The 16,018-nt window shown below is 34.9% G+C and overlaps 1 protein-coding gene across 1 annotated transcript in view; it reads right to left on the bottom strand.

The window, feature by feature from the left end:
• Positions 1-16,018, bottom strand: part of LOC107592524 (thrombospondin type-1 domain-containing protein 7A-like) — a 139,957-nt gene that overhangs the window by 34,937 nt on the left and 89,002 nt on the right. Inside the window, exons 9-13 of the mRNA XM_016282055.1 lie at positions 13,798-14,029; positions 7,606-7,721; positions 6,363-6,498; positions 5,854-5,957; positions 1,413-1,607 (exon numbers count right to left, since the gene is read on the bottom strand). Of these exons, the coding sequence (XP_016137541.1) occupies positions 1,413-1,607; positions 5,854-5,957; positions 6,363-6,498; positions 7,606-7,721; positions 13,798-14,029 (783 nt within the window). The remainder of the gene's footprint in view (positions 1-1,412; positions 1,608-5,853; positions 5,958-6,362; positions 6,499-7,605; positions 7,722-13,797; positions 14,030-16,018) is intronic.

Genomic DNA, 16,018 nt, shown 5'->3' with positions numbered 1-16,018 from the left:
GATTTTGTTTTCCCTTAATAATAAAAACCTTCATTTAAAAACTGCATGTTGTGTTCACTTGTGTTATCTTTTACTAATATTTAAATTTGTTTGATGATCTGAAACATTAAAGTGTGACAAACATGCAAAAAAATTAAAAATCAGGAAGGGGGCCAACACTTTTTCACACCACTGTATATCTAATATTCAATGAATTTTTGTTGCCAATATATGATTAATTCATTATTTTTCATATTTTAAATGTTATTGTAAAAATAAACACAGGTTTATTAGATACCACTCACATTTTCTTCAGAAAATGTAGTTATGTATTGTTATATTGGTGTATATAAATAAAAGGGATTGAATAAATTATAATACTCTACAGATGAAAAGTCTGAAGTCAGTATATTTTTTGACAGAAATTAATACTTTTATTCAGCAAGGACACGTTAAATTGATCAAGTGCCAATTAAGATATTTATAAAGTTACGAAAGATTTATATTTCAAATAAATGCTGTTCTCTTAAACGACCCAAAAATTTATAAATCAATAAATAAAACTATCCAAATCTGATATTGTACGCCTACTATTCTGTGTTATTGTCATGATTTTTCTAGATTAACTTTTGCTGCTAAATTATCCACTAACCTAGTTTATAATAGTATTTTTGTCATAGATTATGATCAAATATATTTTTCATTAAAATGAAGTTGTCTGTATTTAGCAGATTGTGTTCAACACACAAAAGATTGACGATCAGGTCATCAAAGTAGTACATAAATTCTACAATGCCTAGTTGAGAAAAACTGTGCTGGTATTGGATCGTATCGGTATCGGCCAATAGAATTTTCTGGATTGGATCAGATCGGCTCTGAAAAAATGGTATCGTTGTATCCCTAGTTTTTGCTATTTTAGTACATCAGGTTGAACTACATTAAAATTAGAAATGTTGCATTGGTAATGAGTTATAATAAAACATTTATTTTATTTTATTTTACGTTTACTTAGTCATTTATTTATTTACATGTTTATTTATTTATTTTACGTTTAGTTTCAGTTTTAGTTGACTAAAATAACTTCACCTTGGTGAGCCTATGAGATTTCTTTAAAAAGTGTATATAAAAAATATTTCATTTTTTTTTTACTGAATTTTAACCTTTTAAACAATTGTATAAATATCATGAATATTGATATAAAAAAGTGTATTGCCCAACCCAATAAACACACTTAAGTATTTTATGGCCTATGATGATGTGAAGTATATCAGATTATATATAATGGAATATATCCATATGCATCCAATAATGCCTTGAATCTTGTACTAGAAGTCATTTATCATTTAGTAGAAATACCTCACTCCATTCTGGGATGGAACCAGCAACCTTCTGAGTTCAAACCACAGTGTTAATGATGCATATGTCCTAATTACCCATGAGAGCTCTCCTCCGCGTACGGACCCCTACGCAGTCCGAGGTGCAAGGAGAGAACTTGGACCAGTTGGTGAGCTGGCAGTCGTCTCGGCACGGTAACTGGCAGGGCTGGCTCATAACCGGCATGCTGCTGGCAAACTTCAGACACTGAACCACATCAGCCACTGTACCATCCAGCTGCCTACACGAGATAGCTGTAGATCACACACACACAAACACAGCGCTGAGACTCCTGCTGATTAGCACCAGACACCAGAGAGAAAAGGTGCAGGTGAACAGAAGATGCTTATTTATAGAAATGACAAACGAGAGAGAGTCATGCTGTTCACTTTGATCAGAAACCAGTTTAAATTATGCATTACATTTCTGTAGTTTTTATATAATCCAATGATTTTTTTCCATCTGTTCTGGATTATTATTATTATTATTATTATTATAAGCACATTTTACAGAGATTCTTGCATACATAGAGTATTTCTGTGTAATTAGTATCCAGTAAGACAATATCTAGCCATATCTTTATTTTATAGCATAGCATAACCATTTATATTCACTGTAGAATTTTAAAATATATAAAAAGCTATGGGTCCTACTCGTCATGCTTGTCATGTGACACACAGCAAAATATATAAGTATGACTGATATAGGCTTATGTTTTGTTTTAGTTTTTTTATATTCCCAAACGTGTTAACTATATCATGAAATATCTTAATTCTCAAATATGTGTAAGTAAATGCATTTTGCGCCTTTATAGATTATGTTAGTTGATCAATAATGGGCGAGAGGCAAAGTAGCCTAATAGTGTAATCGATTAACTATGCATAAAAACTCTGGGTGTCATGCCATAAAATATTTTTAATATGACTGACTTTGCATTTAACGTGAATTTAATAAAAACATTGTAATTTACTAATTATAACACTTTCATTGTACAGAAAGAAAGCAAAGAACATTTACATTATCAAAGAACATTTTAAGCACTCTCAAAAACTCTTTTATTATAATCACTGAAGCTGTTCACACTGTGAAATGAATATCCTACAACGTAGCACATCTGCATTTTGTTGTGTCTGATGAGAGAATCGGCAGAGAGCAGAATTCCTTCAGTGAGCGAGTGAACAAAACACCGGCATTTCAGCGATGACTCATCGGAACGCCTCTGAATGCATTCATAAGCTCAACAGAATCGTGTGTGATTGGTTATAATGCTGTAAAAGCACAGTAAAAACGCATCTGTCTCTGGCTCAGCGCCAGCCAAAGCGCAAACGCAGATTTGAAATTAGCAGCTCTAATCACGCCGGTGTGATTGTATAAAATATATATGAAAAATTTATTTGGCTATTTTTTGTCTTTTGGAAGCTGCATTCAAAATCCACTTGGCTTAAAATGGGCATGATGCCTCTGCATACATTGAAAGTCATTGGTAAATAAAAGAGCTTTGTTACCAACAGTCTTCAAGATACCTTCTTTATGTTCCACAAAAGAAAATAAATAAATGACGACAGAATTTAAAAAATTTGGAGAACTATCCCTTTAATGTTTTTATTTTATTTATTTATTTATTTTTTAATGAAATGATACTCTGAATAAGAAACTAAATCTGCCAGCAGGTGGCGGTAAATGCTTTTATGATTTGTTCAAATGGCTGATTCATTCAGGAAAGAAGTAAACGGCTCTCTTTATGAATGGGTCTATGAATCATTGATTCACTCGATTCGTTCAAAACGCGGATTCATTCAGAAACTAAACACCGCTGTGCTGCTCTGAGACGCACAACAATCAAAGTCCTTTTAAGACAAGTCATGTCACTCGGCGGCCATCTTTGAAACGCCTCTCGGGCATGCAAGTGCAACTCCTATCTCTTTGAATGGGAAGACATCAAATTCTCCAAAACTGTTCACTAAGCTTACGATTAAATTTCATATTTGAAATCACCAATGAAATCTGACAACAACTGTGTCATAAATGTTGTTTCTTTTGCTCAAATAGTGTTATAAAAAGCGTATTTCTTAGGCTAGACCAGCCAGTGCGCATTCGCAGTCCTAAGTTTCTATAGCAACTGCGACTTCTAACGGCAGCTGCAGTGACGCGATGACTTTACTGATTAGTGATTGGCTCTTTTGCTCAGAAGGCGGGGCTTCGTTCGATACAGCGGCCATATTGTGTGTTGCATTTTTCCCCATTCAAAACTATACGAATGACAGGTCTTGGGTATTCTCAGAGCCGTTGTATTCTATAGTCTTTGACAAAGACCATCCCTCCTTAGTTACTGTTGCTATCCCCGACAAACAATGCCACTCTCACACTACACACATGTTCTCACGCAGTGAAAAATACATCACAGAGCAAAGAGGAAACTGACAACACACCAGCAGAGAAGTCAGAGCAGGTTACTTCTGGTATGAAACAAGGTTGATCTTTTTTTTAACCCCGTTTTAACATGGATTTCTATGGAGACCAGCCGTAGCTGTCGGGCAAGATGACGGATAGCAGTGGCGGCACATAATATCCGCGTTCTGATTGGTCAGATCGCCTGCCAATCAAGCTCTTTGGAAATGGTCTGGCTTTAAAGATAATATATTCTCAGCAAAATTGAGCAAAAACACATAATATTGTGTTTAAAATATAACACAATATCAACTTCTTATTTACTGAACTGTTGAAAAAAACAAAACACATTTAAACTCGTGATATTCGGGACAAACAGCACTAGTGTGATAGCTCTCCATGCTCATGTAATGTTAATCGATTATCATATGATATAAATATGAGACAAAAACACATACGGGGCATTTTTTGCAACAATATCTTGAATTTTAGGGCATAACTGTATTTACAGACTTGTTGCCCTGCATCATATTTCTCAACAGTCAACTATATGAAATGTAAGATGATGTACAGGTCTGGGGGCGGGGCCAGTGCGTTAACTGCGTTAAAATATTTGAATCGCGTTATTTTTTCATAACTAATTAAGTTAATGCGTTAAACTGACAGCCCTAATATATATATATATATATATATATATATATATATGTGTGTGATTTAAAATGCTGATAAAAAAATTTTTTTTATGTTAATCTTTTTTAATGTAATTATACTTATGTCCAATAATATTAATTTTCACTATAGAAGTTTTCATTACTTTTAATATTTTATTCATTTCCATAATTTTTCCGGGTGTAAAACTGAAATGTTTTTCTCTCCCCATGGTTTCTATATCTGTGCAAATCTGATAATAAAATTTCTTCAAAATAAAACGGGAAAGTACATTAAACTCACTGATACAGAAAAAAATAGACAATACAGAGAGCATTATGTACATTTATGTAAAATACAAAACAATATAATATAAAATAAAATAACACATTATTGCTAAAAATGTACTTTATATTATATTTATATTTATATTATCAGCTTTAAAAAGCATTTTTTTTTTATTAAAAATGATTAATTGTACTTAAATAATGTAATGATTAAATACTATATTAGGAACGGCTGGTACAAAATAAAATAAAATAAAATAAAATAAAATATATTTATTAGCTTAGTATTTGCACACTATTAAGCTTGTCACCATAACTCAGTTTAATCTATTAATAAACAGTTACAATATCTCACTTATGTGTTCAACATGAGTGGTTCAGAAAGCTACTACATCTGTAAAGGCAGGCCTGTTAAGCTGTTGTCATATTGGTGAAGCTGTGTAATCTATTAAGACGCCGTCACATTGGTAGTGACGTGAAGATGAGTAAACTTTAGGCCACTACAGAGTTCAATAGAGTGACAACGCCAACAGAACAACATCCTTCCGTACTGTCAAGAGCAATCAGATCAAGAGTTTGAAGGATTGCATCTGCTCCTGACATGCACTGAAGGGCAAATGTGAAGTCTAGTGTGATGGAAGCCCTTGTCAGAGCAGTATCTATACCAGGATAATACGTAATAAAGTCTTTCACGGCCTCAAGAGTGACAGGAATCCATAAAAGAACTGGACAAATAAAGAAAAGAGCACCTAAAAAAATGATGAAAACACTTTGTCAACTTCAACTGGAAAACTGAAAATAATAATAAATTTTTGAAAGCGACAGACTCTGAGGAATAAAGCAGAATGCAAACGAGAGAAAAGCAATCCACAGATACAAGAGGAGATCTTAGATCAGATATTATACCAAATTTATGGCTGTTGCATAAGATTTCACAGCTACAGAAACAGTATTTGGACAGTGTGGCCGGAAATCACTAAGAATAAATTGTGCACACTCTGCCTGAGTTGCTTTAGCATCCGATTAAAGGAATAATGCAAATACGCACAAATTCTGTGTAGAATGCATTTTGCGCACTGTAATTCTCGACTGCAGGCGGCTAGTGAATAAGACACAGGTTATGCAGGAATACTGTGTGTTTAGTGAATGTGAGTGTGTAACATGACAGCTGACGTACCTCTAGTTTGGACTCCAGCTCCACAGTTCTCCTGAGCTCCTTTACTGTCTCTGCGGATGCTCCACGGGACCAGCTGACATTTACGCCACTTGTGCGTTTTCCACCTGCAATTTCAAAGCGATATCATATTTACTGGTAGAGGTTGATCAGTTTCTGCACTGGAAATCCTAATTAGCTGCCTTAACTTGAAGAAATATCAGGAAACCCACTGTCTTGGAAAATGAACTCATTTGAATTAAGCTGCCCACAATCTGATAACATCTTTTCATCAGGATTAACCATTTCACTACCGAAAAGAGAAAAGCTGCATACAGGTTTTGAATGCTAAGCGGTTGAGCAAATGATGACAGAATCTTCATTCTGGGGTGAACTATTTCTACAAGTGAACATATCTTTATTTACTCGAGAAGGTCATTTTTAGCAAAAATCTATCCTGAATGTCAATAAATGTGAAATCCAGCACAGAATAGCTGATAGTGCAGAGGCAGTGCTCGTGGGTGAAGCTGTACCTATAACCCGGACAGACAGATGGAGTCGCACAGTCTTTCTCTTCATAAAGGGCGTCTGGACACTCCTGACCTCCATTAGCTGGCATCTGGATGATCACTCGATAGCGAAACTGTTTATTCTTCTGCCCATTCACACCTGTCGTTTTAAAAACGAATTTAATATCATGACAAATTATACTAGATAGATAGAGTCATTAGACATAACGAATGATGGGTAGACAGATATAACAATGGACAGAATGAACAATAGACAGATACAATGAACAAATCACAGATATAACAATTCAAACGATAGATGGATAGAACAAGATACAGATAGAACAATAGAAAGAATGACCAAATGACAGATAAAAATAGAACAAAAGATAAATGAATAAATATAAGGAATAATGGGTAGATAAATATAACGATAGATGTAACAAATGAACGATAGATAAATAGATGGATAGATAGACAGATAGAACAACTGACAGACAGACAGACAGACAGATAGACAGATAGATAGATAGATAGATAGACAGACAGATAGACAGACAGATAGATAGATAGATAGATAGATAGATAGATAGATAGATAGATAGACAGACAGACAGACAGACAGACAGACAGATAGATAGATAGATAGATAGATAGATAGATAGATAAAAAAATGACAAACAATGGATAGCAATGGAATGGACACTTCAATAGCGCACATTTCTCTAGGTTAACATTAGATTGAGTGGCCATGTAAAGTTGCTGCTACTTACATATTTCAGATGAAAAGTCATATTTTAGATCGATGAATGATAAGCGAGCATTTGGATGTCCTGTCCAATGTACTGTATTACCACAAAGACCAGCTGTTAACAATCTGTCTGTCACGGACTGCATAAGTTCGCCTGTGGATTTTTTTTTTCCTGCGACTAAAGAAAATTTGGTCGACCAAGCCTCTTCTGGTCGACTAACGGTTAGTCGACTATTAGGGGGCAGCCCTAAAAACAATAGATATAAGGATGGATGGATGGACAGATGTGGTGTACCTGCTTCACAGGAAGTGGGGCACTCTGTCCATTTACTGAAGTGTGTGACTATACAGTCTCTCTTGCAGGGCAGCAGACAGGGTCTCACTGACTCCGGCCGAGGGGCTTCAGGACATCTGAAACATCACAGACACTGAAAGATCAGCAGGACACTCAACACTCAAGAAAATCTATCTGACGCACATGTTTTTTTGATCACAGGAAGCAGGTGGATAAAGTACCTGCTTCACAGGAAGTGGGGCACTCTGTCCATTTACTGAAGTGTGTGACTATACAGTCTCTCTTGCAGGGCAGCAGACAGGGTCTCACTGACTCCGGCCGAGGGGCTTCAGGACATCTGAAACATCACACAGACACTGAAAGATCAGCAGGACACTCAACACTCAAGAAAATCTATCTGACGCACATGTTTTTTTGATCACAGGAAGCAGGTGGATAAAAAAAGCCCTGTGTCGCACTTTCACTGAAGACCCAATCACCTAAACAAGATTCATTATCAGACTTAACTACTGCAGGTCACCTGAGCACACATCAATTCAAACACTTTTACTTTACACCGGGCCAAAAAAGCTCTTCTAATGGATGTTTTATAGAATTATTTTTTTCCTCTGAGTAGCACTGACTGTTTTAGTCAAGGTTTTCACACCATTTTTTGCTCTTCCTCTCTGACCCTTTAAACGAAACAGGCCATTACTGCTGTTTTGAGAAACACTATCTTTGCATATGAAATGAGTAACAGCGCTGTGCTGCACACATAGTTCATCCAGTATACTTTTTTAACTGCTCCATCTTTCAATAACAACTTTTTTGTAAAGCATTACATTCACTGGTTTACAAAATAATCAGCACAGAAATGCACACTGCATCTCAGAAAACTAGAAAAACAGCATTAGAAGTCATTTTCGTGAATCAATTCAAACTTTCCACTTCAATGCGTTAAATTAACTCTCAGATTTAGTCTCCATATGGCATTTATTTGTGTATTAAGATTTAAGACCTTTTAAAGACCAAGTAAAGAAACTGTGAAGAATAAAAGGTAAATGTCTTCTATTAGCAACACGATAGTTTTCTGTTTCCTCAAAACATAAGGCTTGATATTTTTGCTCCCAACGTCTACAATATAGAAATATTTATTTTGTTCTGATCACACTGCAAAAACAACTGACATTCTATATCAGCATTTTTGTGTTGCTTTCCAATGCAAATGTCTAGAGATTCTTACAGTTTCTTTTATTCGCTTTGGTACTATTTTCACAAGCAACTGTTACATTTTCAGATCATCAAAAGTGCACTTTTTTCAAACATTTCAGCATATTTTCAATTGTCTTAGTACAATGCACACAATCACAAAGGGTTAGTGTAGGGGGATAGAATATACAGTTTGCACAGTATAAAACCCATTAATCCTATGGAATGTCACCATAATGATAGGAATACCTGTGTGTGTGTGTGTGTGTGTGTGTGTGTGTGTGTGTGCCTACCTAACCATATTTTGGAGACAAAGTGGTACCCAGAAATTAGAAAACTTGACAAAATCACCAAAAACCTCCCTTTGAGGACTTCCTCATTTGTAAAACTGTGTTGCATACAGCAGGATATAAGGGAGAGAAACTGATCAGAAATTGATCAAAGATGTATCAGAAGAAGGGAGACTGGTGGCATCAAATACAGCAATTTATGCCATGTGATAGAGGCATTGCATGGTAATGACTGCACATAACTCACCTTTCATCTGAAAAGTTCAGTTACAGTATAGATTTAGTCATATGTCATAATGCACTGACAGTAATGTCTGTTCTAGCACAAAACCTTATGGTCATGTCACACCTTCATCACACCTTTTGATACAGTGACACACTGTATAAATACTTTATGGATTCTATGTGTTATTCAAGCTAATGTAATATTTTCTAACATTACTGTAATTATATTCAGTGTTTTGAAACATGTATCTTGCATTGTTTGCTATTGAATGAACTGATTGTTAAAAAGTACTAAGTTGAAAGAAGATCTTACTGTTGTGTTTTGGTGATTAAACCAAACGTTCTCAATACATATCACAATGATCTTGTGTTCTGAAACAATGATTATGTGGAATGAATATATGAGCAACTACAATGAAAGCATGAGATCAGGTTTTGAAAGAATGACTACAAGTGTGATCAGTTTAAAGTTTTGAAAATGTACACCTTACTTATGAAAATAGTACCAAACCAATTAAAAAAAAACTGTAAATCAAGATTTACTTGAGAAGCAAAATTACATGAGTTATGAAGTCTGATTTATGGGAAATTGTTCAAAATGGAGTTATTGTTAAAACAAGAACAAATATATGCCAGTTTGCCAATTTTTACAGTATTTTACTTCTTTTAAGACAAAAAGTTAAATAGATAAATTAGTATAAAAATGTATTGTATCAAAAAATACATATTTAAAGTGATAGTTCCCCCAAAAATAATTGACTCACCCTCATGTCATTCCAAACTTGTATTATATTTATTTTTAATGCAGAAGAAGATATTTTAAGATATGTTGAGGTGGTCCAACCTGACTTTCATACTGTAGTATGGACAGATGAAAATAAAAATAAAATAAAGAAACTTAAAATATCTTGTTAATGGTGTTAGTTTTGGGGTGAACTTTCCTTTTCTGCCAACTCAAAGCACATGCATACTCTAAATATTGAGATGTATATCATCAAAAGACTGGAACATTTCAAGATGCATTTTTATAGCTATCCTAGTTTCAGCTTTATTGGTTTTAGTTTTATTGCCCAGCCCAACTCCACAATGGATTACATCAGAATCCTTGCAGAGCAAAGCTCAGCAGCATCTGTATCACAACAATGCTTATTTTTTTCCCAATCGTATTTTCCCTGCTCCACGGCTGCATTATGTACCAGCCAGAAGAGGCAGATAAGGCCTCACATCCTGTTACAGTAGTCAGTCACTGGGTAATACTCTTCTTTTATCACTGTTACAGCTCCTCAATTTAAGATCAGGGGTTAGCTTTAATCTGCTCCTGTATTTTAAGCACCGCTCCGGCTTGGTCGAATTCCCCGGGATAAAGATAAACAGGGATGCAGCAGTCCAGCAGAGGGACATTGGGTAATCTGATCTCTGATCAAATCCTCCGGGCTCCGGCGCGCTGGGATGCTAGCCGCCATGTGCTCCATGTTTCATGAGGGTTGCAAATCTGCCACAATATAATAAAGCAACAGATATGTAAGGCTGATTCATTCGTAATACCAATAAGAGAAGCTGTAAGTCCTACCAGAGAAACAAATCCGGTTTGGGTGTGCAGGGCTCTCCTGGAGATTGGGTAAATTTCTGACAGAGCATTAGCAACATTTCAAGACAGGCACTTGCTCAACTATTTAATGCCTAGCCTGCTACAACTGGTTAAGAGTGCAATATCACATAAGGAAATGACTGAAAATTAAAACTAAATTTGTTATTGTCGTGAACAGAAAGGATTAGAGGAATAAGGCGTGGTAATGTTCCAACAGCATCATTAAAAAAACAGCTCATACATTTAACCAAGAGGAAGAACAAATGCATCGTTCCCTTGCCCTCTCTAAGTTGTCATTATTTTTCAATTAGGATGAACTGTCATAACTAGCAGCGTGAAGTGAGGGATCACATTTCCTTGACGGTTTTACTGAAGTAGCTCATTAGAGTTTCTGGAAATACTATTATAACGCTGTCTGCGCATTGTTAATCACTTCTAATAGGATATTCCTTTAAAGTACAACTTTTTTGACCTGATAAGCAAATAAAACAACCAGAATTATCTTGGAAACACGTCATGCAAGTACAGCTCCTGTACTTCTTATATGGGGAAATAAAACGGTTTGCCACATCAAATCAGCAATAATATTCAACAACGAATCAATGTCTTCATCTTAAACGACATTTTTCTTTTAAAGTGGATCCAGTTAATGCATATGTTCATTCCAGTGTTATTTACATAATATTATTATTATATATAAACATACATTTTAATATTCTGAATTAGCTTTAGTTTTTATACCAATAACTACATTTCAGTTATATATAACTGAAATTCAGTCCATATATAATTTCAGTTTTAAATTTTGTTTAGGTTTTTATTAATTTGTTATGTTTGTTATTTATTTTTTATTTATTTTTATTTCAGTTTCAGTTTTAATTCTTCAACATAAGTTTCGTTTGGTTAGCAAATGCAGCATTTATAATTTGTTTTACATCTAATACTTATATTTTATTTCTGCTCTATTTCAATTACTGAAAATTAAGTATTAGTTTTTGTTAACAATAAAAAAACTCACACATTTTAAAGCTGCATGAGTGCAAATAATCCCCAAAAAATAAATTTCATAAAAATGCAAAATCTAATCTTGCTGCTGCTAAAATATCAAGTCTAACTGTCGAACATTTTCATTTTTTGAATTTGGTTTAAGTTTAGTTTGATTTCAGTTTTAGTTCCTCAAGAGAAGCTTATTTCAGTTAGCCAAAATAAAACTTATCCTTTATGTTTGTTTTTCATCTAATACTTATGTTTTATTTTATTTTCCCTTTATTACAATTACTGAAAATTATGTTTAGTTGACAATAAAAACAAATTAAATGCAATTTCATAAAAATGCAACATCTCATCTTGTTGCTGCTAAAAAATTATTGTGCCTGCCACTCAAACACAAGCAATCCATCTTCTTCTGAGCAATTCTCCATCACCACTAACCGAGACACTTGAGTTGAGGTATGATTCGTGCCATATGTGATTACATCATAATCACAGATGGTAATATTGCAACACGAAATGGCAAAACATTAAGATTACATTCATGTCATGAATATGTCCAGAATATTTCCAAAAGTACAAAGCAGAAATTATATTGTGTAAAAAGATTAATAAAGATTATCTTAGGACCAATTTAGGACCTACATTTTTTTGCGTGAGAATTAAGCATCACATTGTCATTATGCTAAAAAAACAATGCATTCTCATGACTGTAATGCAGAAAAATAAAATGATGCAGAAGTTTTATGGTACTGAATATTATTGTTTTGCACTGCCTTTACTTTAAAAATGATTTAATTTTGTAAATGTATCAGATTTAAATGAAAAAAGGAAAATGAAGAAATTTATATTTAATGAATAACACAAAAAGTAAATAAATAAATAAAGAAAGATGTATAACAATACACATTAAAATATATTTTAAAAAAATATATTTTTATTTATTAAAATGTATATACATATTTATTTTAAATAATTAATTTTATTTTAAATAAAGAAAATTAAGTCTGTAAATATATGTATAAAAAGTAATATACAGTACATATAAATAATGAAAAACTGAAAAAATACTAATTTTTATACATTCATACATGACACATTACAGTAATGGGAATTTGTCATGAAAATAATGCCACATTTCAAAATAAATAAAAATTACTCATTTCATTCACTTTTTATGTAGACTTCTTTTTTTTATGTAATATAACATTTTATTTCTTATGTACTTTTGACAATCTAAAAAAGATGCTCTGCCATATTAAGGAACTTCTCAACCATACGTACAATAACATATGACTTGCCCATGTTTACAAATGAACAGCTATCCAGTGTTCTGAAACTTGCAACATCTATTAACAACACCTCTGTGAAAAGGAAGTTGTTGAAGGATTATGCAATGTTAATTATATTGGAGCCGATAGCAAGTCCACAACCTGCCATATTGTTACTCATTTCACATGCAAAATGATTGAATCATAAGAAGTAATTTACATACAGAGTAGGGAAAACAAATAAAAATGGTCTTTAAAATGTACACGCAGACTTACTTTTTGGGCGGCACCTGTCCGACGTTGACTTTTACGCAGATGACCTTGCGCGTTTGCACGCCCATGGTGCAGGTGGACTTGTCTGCGCTGGAGGAGGTATTGAGGGTGGATGTGGTGGTGTCCTCCACGCACTGTCCCCAGGGGCCCGTCTGCCAGTGATACACGATGCAAGGATGCTCATTACAGTTCCGCACCTCCTGCAGGGCACTGGTGTTCGGACAGCTGGAACCTCCTGCAAGAGTGTGAAGACATGCATTTGGTCTGACACGTGTCTACACTTCATGTCACACTACCACAGCTCGAGGATCTCCACACTCAACTCAGGAGAAGAAAATAATAAATAACAACCAGAAATTCACTATGCTTCGGGTTCTTAGTTTTCTAAGAAGTCTCTTATTCTCATCAAGGTTGCATTTATTTGATTAAAAAAACTGCATATTATTAAAGTTTAAAATAATTTTTTTTTATTTTAATATAGTTTAAAATAGAATTTATTCCTGTGATGCAAAGCTGAATTTTCAGCATTTACATACAGAGTAGGGAAAACAAATAAAAATGGTCTTTAAAATGTACACGCAGACTTACTTTTTGGGCGGCACCTGTCCGACGTTGACTTTTACGCAGATGACCTTGCGCGTTTGCACGCCCATGGTGCAGGTGGACTTGTCTGCGCTGGAGGAGGTATTGAGGGTGGATGTGGTGGTGTCCTCCACGCACTGTCCCCAGGGGCCCGTCTGCCAGTGATACACGATGCAAGGATGCTCATTACAGTTCCGCACCTCCTGCAGGGCACTGGTGTTCGGACAGCTGGAACCTCCTGCAAGAGTGTGAAGACATGCATTTGGTCTGACACGTGTCTACACTTCATGTCACACTACCACAGCTCGAGGATCTCCACACTCAACTCAGGAGAAGAAAATAATAAATAACAACCAGAAATTCACTATGCTTCGGGTTCTTAGTTTTCTAAGAAGTCTCTTATTCTCATCAAGGTTGCATTTATTTGATTAAAAAAACTGCATATTATTAAAGTTTAAAATAATTTTTTTTTATTTTAATATAGTTTAAAATAGAATTTATTCCTGTGATGCAAAGCTGAATTTTCAGCATCATTACTCCAGTCTCAGTGTCACATGATCCTTCAGAAATCATTCTGATATACTGATATATAAAAAAAGTGATGTGACATGTGGCCAAGTATAGTGACCCATACTTGGAATTTAACCCATCCAAAGTGCACACACACAGCTGTGAACACACACACTGTGAACACACACCCAGAGCAGTGGGCAGCCATTTATGCTGCAGCACCCGGGGAGCAGTTGGGGGTTCAGTGCCTTGCTCAAGGGCACCTCAGTCGTGGTATTGAAGGTGGGAGACAGCGCTGTACATTCACTCCCCCCACCTACAATCCCTGCTGGTATGAGACTCGAACCCGTAACCTTTGGGTTATGAGTCCGACTCTCTAACCATTAGGCCACGACTTCCCCTTATCATCACTGTTGGAAACTGTTGTGCTGCTTAATATTTTGTTGGAACCTGTGATACATTTTTAAGGATTCTTTGACGAATAAAAAGTTAAAAAGAACAATTGAAAACTTAAAAATATATTGAAATTAAAAATTATTTTGTGTAGCAAATGCATATAAAAACATCTTTTCTTCCTAGGTTTTTTTTTTCTTGTTCTCTGGAGCGAGACAGGTCAAGTGTTCATTTTCTCAAATCTCAACATAACGCCGTCGTCTCCAGTTGCTTAAACTTGATTAAGATGAAACACTCCACATAATTGCCGCCTCCTAATTCCTCACGAGTGGCAGATAGTCGATGCAGCCAGCGGAGAGCGGCGCGGTGTGTCTAAATAATTGCTGACATTTACAGGTTTGCAGATGACAGAGCAGCCCAGTGGGCCTGTGAATCAAAGCGCTTTCATTCTCAGAGGACAGCAAGAGCTTTATGAGTGGAAGTGAACGAATATGTCCGACTGCTTTAGCTTTATAATGCACACAGTATAGTTATTGGATCTGACTGTCAGATCCATTAAACAGGTGATTATTGTGTTTATATTGGGCATCGAATTGAAGGGTAATAATAGGGTTTTTCACACTTTAAAATCTTGTAAGGCTGGCCAATAATATTGTCTCTGAACCGAATCATGCGTTGTATAATGAATTTGTACTGTTGCCATCCAACCGGCGGTATAAGGTCTCAAGATATAATCGAATTAGGTTAAAATATTCCTTTGTACACCAAGCTGTACTAGAGCTGAACAAGTTACACAAAATGAAATCTGTACCGGAGTTTTGAAAATGTATGTGTATATATACATATATATATATATATATATATATGTTATGTGTGTGTTTTTTTTTAATGTGATTATGAAAGTTTTGTCGGCCTGTTGTTCATGGGATAAAGTTTTGTAATTGTGAGTGAACCTGTTGTAACGCAAGACAAATTTCAGACCTTGTCTGACAATAAAGTTGTATCGTATTGTATGTATCATATCGTATTCTTCAGTTTAAGGCACTTTTGAGACTTTGAAAAATCAAACTTCTTTAACCCTGTTAAAACATTTATCACATGTCCTGAAAAAAGATTTGATCATGGCTTTGATGAGCCTTCAAGTATAATGTGGTCTCCAGGGTTATTATTATAAAGTAAAACTAATATGTGACACTGGAGCACAAAAGCAGTCTTAAGTCGCTGGGGTATATTTGTAGCAATAGCCAAAAATACATTGTATGGGTCAAAATGATAGATTTTTCTTTTATGCCAAAAATCATTAGGATATTAAGTAAAGATCATG

This window comes from Sinocyclocheilus grahami, unplaced genomic scaffold (assembly GCF_001515645.1).
Source record: "Sinocyclocheilus grahami isolate Dianchi unplaced genomic scaffold, SAMN03320097.WGS_v1.1 scaffold153.1, whole genome shotgun sequence".
In the NCBI taxonomy this organism is placed as follows: domain Eukaryota; kingdom Metazoa; phylum Chordata; class Actinopteri; order Cypriniformes; family Cyprinidae; genus Sinocyclocheilus; species Sinocyclocheilus grahami.
The sequence above is the reverse complement of the archived record's forward strand: the minus strand, read 5'-3'. Positions and strand labels throughout refer to the sequence as shown.